The following is a 6,406-nucleotide window of genomic DNA, read 5'->3' as shown; positions in this document are numbered from 1 at the left end:
CCCACCCCCACCCAAGCAGGAGGTCACTAACAAAGGCTGAAAGTCCTTTAGCAGCTGTCGGGGAGCCCTCAGCTCTTGTCATCTCTCATGCCGAATTTATAAATCTACTTTGGGGAGGAGAAGTGAGTTTTGTGTTTTATTTTTTTTAACCATAAAATATCAATTTACAGACAAAAGTCTACATTAATTATAGAAGAGCTTGCCTCAGACACCGAGGTAGTGGACAGCTGCAGGCAGCTGGGGAGGAACCCCTAGAAGCCATCAGATGGCGTAGGCTCTAGGTCAGGGGTTGGCAAACTACGCCCCATGGCCAAATCCAGTCGCACTAGTTTGTATAGCTCTGAAGATAAGAATGACTTTCACTTGTTTAAAAGGAGTTACCAAGACTCCATGAAAGTAACCAAGAAGTAACCAAGACTCCATGTGGCTCACCAGCCCTAAAATATTTAACACTGCCTGGCTGCTTACAGAAAAGCTTGTCAGCCCTTTCCTGTGTCTTAATCTTTGGGTTAGAATGAACCGTCATATTTTTGAGAGGCTCATATCCTTGAAGAGCTGATAAAAGCTTATGATTCTTTTCCCCAGAATTATGTCCAAATACACATATGTACAATTATGCTTACAATTTCAAGGCATTAAGGGCTAATTCTGATGCTCAAAAAAAAGCATAGAAGAATCAATCATAGTAAATATTAATCAACAAGGTATAAGCCAGCTATGTTTCTTCTAAGGGACATTATTTCCTGGTTTTCTGTGAAACTAGACTTGGGTCCTAACAAATTGGGTCTTCATAGTTCACCCCCTTTTCCTCTGATTGGTCCTCAGCCTTTGCTCAAACACCTCATCATGAGATAAGCCCATCTCATTTTTCTGTGGTTGTCACAGAAAGCTGTCTTGTGTGAAATCAAAATTGGTTTGTTTTTTTTAAGATTTTTTTTTTTTTTACTGGAGAACTGGGGAAGGAAACAGTGTTGGGGAACCGGGGAAGGGGAACATGGTGTTTTTCCAGGACCCATCAGCTCCAAGTCCAGTTGCTGCCCTCAATCTAGGTGCACTGGGCACAGCCCACCATCCCATGTGGGAGTCGAACCAGCAACCTTGTTAAGGGCACATGCTCTCACCAGCTGAGCCATCCTGCTGCCCATTGGCAGCTCAGCTCGGGCTCAGCTCACTGGCCCATGTGGGAATCAAACCAGCAGCCGTGTTGCTCAGAGCTCGCGCTCCAACCAACTGAGCCACCCAGCCAGACCTGGTTTTTCTATTCATGATCTTTTTTCTAACCTCATGGGCTATAAGAACAAAGTCTGGTTCTTCTGTAATCACAAGTCTATAAAACTGGGATGCTTTAAAAAATTGTATCTGGGGCCAGCCGAGTGGCGCNGGTTAACACTCTGGTTAAGGGAGCTTTGATGAAAACCAGCCTCCTCTTCAGAGGCCGCCCAGTAATCAGAATGGCAGCAGAAGCTGTGGGCCAGGAGGCCGGCCCCTGGAGTTCTGTTCCTGCCTCATTCCCTGATTAGTGCTGGGTGCTGACTGGCGTCACTGTTACCAGCCAGTCTTTCCCTCTCCTTTCCTCCTAAGTACAGGCTCCCCTTCATTCATCTTTTGTCACAAAAGTTTTTTGGTTCCTGGGGTTACATAGGTGAAGCAGACCTGTCCCCTGCCAACAGGGACATGTATAAAACTATACATAAAAATAATAAGTTGAAAATACCCCAGGCACTGTGTATGCTTTTCCATCATTTTCTCCAGTTTATACAGCAGGGAGGCTGAAGCAGAGCAGTTAACAGAAACTTCTAACAAGGCCACACAATTAAGCAGCAAAGCTCTAAATCTAGGAAGTGAACCTAGGAAGGAAAGCGCTGATAAACGTGCCCCTGGGGCAGCAGATCAGAGGCAGGAGAAGCATGGCTACTTGGGCTATGGGGGAGAGCTGCAGGGCAACATAGCATCTGACTCACCACTGGGAGGTGGTGGGAAAGGCTTGCCAGGCTAGGAAAACCACACGAAGAGCAGCATAGAGGAAGGAGAGCCCAAAACACTGAAGGAGCAGGATTCTAGGGTTTTGAAGGGCAGCAGTGAGGAATGAGGCTGGAGCAGAGGGGCCAGGTCACAAAGGAGGTTCTGGGTGGCCTTGCCAGTGCCATCGCGGGGGAGCTTTTGGATATGAGTTATTTCTGCCCACCCTAATCCTCCTGTCCACTCAGCGGATCCTAGAACCGGATGACTTCCTGGATGACCTCGATGATGAGGACTATGAAGAAGATACTCCCAAGCGTCGGGGCAAGGGGAAGTCCAAGGTGAGGGGCCAAGGTGCTGCCTACAGCCTGAGGAAGGACAGCCTGCAGATTGGAGTGAGATTAGCAGCCACTTCTAGGAGAATTTAACTGTTTAGCCTAGACACCTCAGTAAGAGCATCTTTTTGCTCTTCTTGGCAGAGTAAAGGTGTGGGCAGTGCCCGCAAGAAGCTAGACGCTTCCATCCTGGAGGACCGAGACAAACCCTATGCCTGTGACAGTGAGTGCCTCCCGAGTGGGTGGGTAGTGCTTGCCTTGGACCCAGCTCCTGCTCAGGATATGAGAGGAAGGAGGGCTGTGTTCTTGCTCAGAGTGGTAAAACAAGCCTAGACACTTGTCCTGCCTGCTGACTGGTTCCCTCTGAGACCCCTGGGAGGCCCTGGCCTCTGCTACCTGACGGGTGGGGCCTGCATGCTCTGGGAGAGACTTCTGCTGTCCCCTGGGGTGGGGGTGCCAGTGAGGGGGCACACAGCACGCAATCGGCCTCAATAGATGGCATCCAGGTCTGCTAGCCCCAATCAAGCCAGGGCCCCAGGAGTCCCAACACCGAGTGTTTCAATGTCTGTTCCTCTCTCCCCCTTTTCTCTGACTCCCCACTTCTGTCCCTCCACCCTGGGAGCACCATCGCCGCTGGGGTTTCTCTCTCGTTTGCTCCGCTTTCCTGCTGCTGCTGCTCCTGTCTCAAGTGTATCAAGGCCTTCTTCTCATGACTTTTCTTTCTGTCTTTCAGATAGTTTCAAACAAAAGCATACCTCGAAAGCGCCCCAGAGAGGTAGCTCTCTCAACTTTTCAGACTTTTGGTTTTCCTGTCCGTTTTCCCCTCCTCCCTTGTTCCTGCTGCCTCTCTCATCTCCTGTGATGCTAGTTTAAAAGTCTCTGGAATGGCATGGAGATAGGAGCAGTGGACCCTCTGTTCTGCTTCACTCCTCACAGTCCTAGAAGCTGCCGTTACCACTGCTTATCTCCCACAAATTTGCTCCTAGGGCTGCTCGGGCCCACTGCATGGGGTGGCTTCAGAAGCATTTTAAGGATCCCATTCCAGACAGATCCTTCTGCTCCCCTTTCCCCAAATCAGACACTTGGCGGCCAGCTCCTGTTCCCCACCATCCCGCCACCTCTTCCTCCTCCCATCCGCTCCCCATTCCTTTCCTGCTGGCCCCCTTGCTCTTCTCGGTATCACTGCTTAACAGTACAAGATGCCTTGTGGGGATCTGCTGTCCTTGCTGGTTGGTGGGTTTGGGCAGGGCACTGATTGGTTGGGAGTGTCTTTGAATTTCTTTGGGGGCCAGCTACTCCGAAACTCAGTTGATAGGTTATCCCCAAGAGACCCAGCCCGTACTCCCTTACCCACACTAGGCAGAGACGGGCTCTGTAGTATATATGGGGTAGGCTCATATTCTCTTCCTTACCTTTACTCGTTCCTGCCATATTGCAAGACTAGACATTCCCTTTCCTTTCTGACCTGAAGCTCCCTAGCAGGCTACTCTCAGGGCAAGTGGAGATGGGGCCAGGGCTCAGCCTCCCAGCCAGCCAGTGTGGAGAGGTGACCATGGGCTGGGCTTGAGCAGGGAGAAGAGCCCTGGAAGCTGGAGAGCCTGATGCTCCTGGCCAGGGGAGGCGGCCGTCACCAAAAGCCTGTCCCAGAACAGCTGATGCGGGCGGGGGTGGTTGCCTCTGCCTCAGGTGGCGCCCCACAGCTTCGAGGGGCAGGGAAGTGGCGCTCTCAGATCCTGACACTTTCTCTGCAATCTTCTCTCCAATCAGTTTGTGGCAAACGTTACAAGAACCGACCAGGCCTCAGTTACCACTATGCCCACTCCCACTTGGCTGAGGAGGAGGGCGAGGACAAGGAAGACTCGCAGCCACCCACCCCCGTTTCCCAGAGGTCCGAGGAGCAGAAATGTACGCTGAGATGTCAGAGTGGGGTGACCTGGAAATGGCCTGGTTTTGCAAAACCCTCCTTTGGGGGATGTTGAGAAGCCCTAAGGTCCCCACAGGTGTCAGCAAAGTCCTTCTCTTTCTCCTTTGTAGCCAAGAAGGGTCCCGATGGATTGGCCTTGCCCAACAACTACTGTGACTTCTGCCTGGGGGACTCAAAGATCAACAAGAAGACAGGACAACCCGAGGAACTGGTGTCTTGTTCAGATTGTGGCCGCTCAGGTACATCCAACCCCAGGGGCAAGGGCTACCACAGCCAGCACCTAGCCCCAGTCCCCAAGGGGCTCTGGGATTACCAGCATCCAGTGGCTGTCACAGTCAACCAGGTCACCTCGCTTCACCCCCATTTCCAGCTGCCTGTTTCACTCGCCCCTCCCCCACAGGGCATCCGTCTTGCCTCCAGTTCACACCCGTGATGATGGCAGCAGTGAAGACCTACCGCTGGCAGTGCATCGAGTGCAAATGCTGCAACATCTGTGGCACCTCCGAGAATGACGTGCGTGTCCCCGCCCCCTCCCTGCACGCGTTTACTGTTTTCCCAGTTTCCTCTAAAGTGAGCTCTCTTCTAAAAGGGAGCAAGACCCCTCTTTCCTGCCCTTCCCCAGCATCCCAGGTGGCACTTTGTTTGGCAGGTGCTTATTGAGTATCTCCTTTGTGCCAGATACTGTTCTAAGCTCTGAGGACACTAAACAAGACAAACAAGGTCCATGCTTTCGTGGAATTGACATTCTCTGGGAACAAGCAATAAGCAGGGAAACAAGTGACATTTTTTATGATGTGCCATGAAGAAAATGAAACGAATCATGTGGCAGAGGGTAACTGGGTAACTGAGTTAGGTAATTAGAGATGGCTTTTCCGAGGAAGTGATGTTGGTGTTGAGGTTTGGATGATACGAAGGAGCCAGTCCAAGAAGCTTTGGAGGTAGAGCATTCCCAGGAAAGGAGCAGCAAGTGCAGGGGACTTAAGGCAGGCAAGCCAGGTATATCGAGGCCAGTGTGGCCGGCTGGAGCCTTCCTGCATTGGGAGAGTTGGTAGACGATGAGATTGGAAGGCAGGCACCACCAGGTCTGAGGGTTCAATCGGGAGTGATGTGGCCTGTCGTATTTCTAAAAGATAAGTTTGGCTGCTCTATGGAGAAGAGATTGCAGGGGACACAGTGGAGACCATGAGATGAGTTGGGCAGCTGGTAGGGTCCAGGTGAGACGACAGTGATTCAGTCTGGGTGGAGATGGACAGCAGTGATTTTCTGTGCAGAGATGCCCACGTCTGTTCTCACCTGCCATCTGTCTCACCCCTTCTGGAAGTGGTAGCAGTGTCTACAGAAGCCCTCCTTCCTCCCTGCCCCCAGCAGCCTAACCGAGGCCTATTAGTCATTCACCTCTCCCCTTCTTCCTCTATCTTGCCTTCTCTAGGACCAGCTGCTCTTCTGTGACGACTGCGATCGCGGCTACCACATGTACTGTCTTACCCCGTCCATGTCTGAGCCTCCTGAAGGTAGGTTGCCTGGATCTCTTCCCTAGAACGATTATTTTATTAGTAACTTGGACCATCCAGTAAGTGAGTTCTCTTCGTCAGTGATACATCCTTCCAAATCATGGAGTAGGCACTTTGCCTTCACTCCGTTCAGAATGCTTTCCTAGGATTTCAACTTCAAGGGTTTAATGTTTGCACATTGTCATCAGATACATTTTCAAACACAGAATATCAGCCCAAGAGAAAGCAGACATGGAGCAGAGAACAATTACCAGATGGAGTGATTGGTTTTCCTCCAGCCAGTCCGGGAAACTCAGTGCATAGTTATGTGATGTGAAACTTTGGCATCAGCTCATCGAACTTGACAAAACTGAGTGTTCATTTCCGCCCAGTCTGGGTGTTGAACCTGGAGCCTGAATAGGTCACTCCACCCCTCCAGTAGTTTGCTTAATAATGTTCCAAGTTTATGCAAGGTCTTTGAGGAAACCAGTGGTGGCACCAAAAAGTGGCTGCCCCTCCACAAGTCCCCTTCCAGCCAGATTTCTGTGCTAAACCCCTCCCTGTATAGAAATTTGGGCACTTAGGAATTTGCGAATGCCCCAGTACAAAGGATGTGGGCCAGCATCCCAGGCAAGAGAAAGTGGCTCACTGTGTGATGTAAGCTGACTTGTAATACAGGTCAGGCTGCTGTCGCTGTC

At 51.0% G+C, this 6,406-nt stretch overlaps 1 protein-coding gene across 2 annotated transcripts in view; it reads left to right on the top strand.

Annotated features, from left to right (window-relative positions):
* DPF2 (double PHD fingers 2) overlaps nucleotides 1-6,406 on the top strand; it is a 20,916-nt gene that overhangs the window by 11,037 nt on the left and 3,473 nt on the right. The window contains exons 5-11 of one of the 2 annotated variants that reach the window (XM_019645562.1): nucleotides 2,208-2,300; nucleotides 2,439-2,517; nucleotides 3,028-3,069; nucleotides 4,062-4,199; nucleotides 4,329-4,457; nucleotides 4,619-4,731; nucleotides 5,648-5,729. In XM_019645562.1, coding sequence (XP_019501107.1) covers nucleotides 2,208-2,300; nucleotides 2,439-2,517; nucleotides 3,028-3,069; nucleotides 4,062-4,199; nucleotides 4,329-4,457; nucleotides 4,619-4,731; nucleotides 5,648-5,729 — 676 coding nt within the window. The remainder of the gene's footprint in view (nucleotides 1-2,207; nucleotides 2,301-2,438; nucleotides 2,518-3,027; nucleotides 3,070-4,061; nucleotides 4,200-4,328; nucleotides 4,458-4,618; nucleotides 4,732-5,647; nucleotides 5,730-6,406) is intronic. The other variant, XM_019645563.1, reaches the window with a different exon arrangement.

The sequence above is a fragment of the Hipposideros armiger genome, unplaced genomic scaffold (genome assembly GCF_001890085.2).
Source record: "Hipposideros armiger isolate ML-2016 unplaced genomic scaffold, ASM189008v1 scaffold_93, whole genome shotgun sequence".
NCBI classification, from domain to species: domain Eukaryota; kingdom Metazoa; phylum Chordata; class Mammalia; order Chiroptera; family Hipposideridae; genus Hipposideros; species Hipposideros armiger.
The sequence above is the reverse complement of the archived record's forward strand: the minus strand, read 5'-3'. Positions and strand labels throughout refer to the sequence as shown.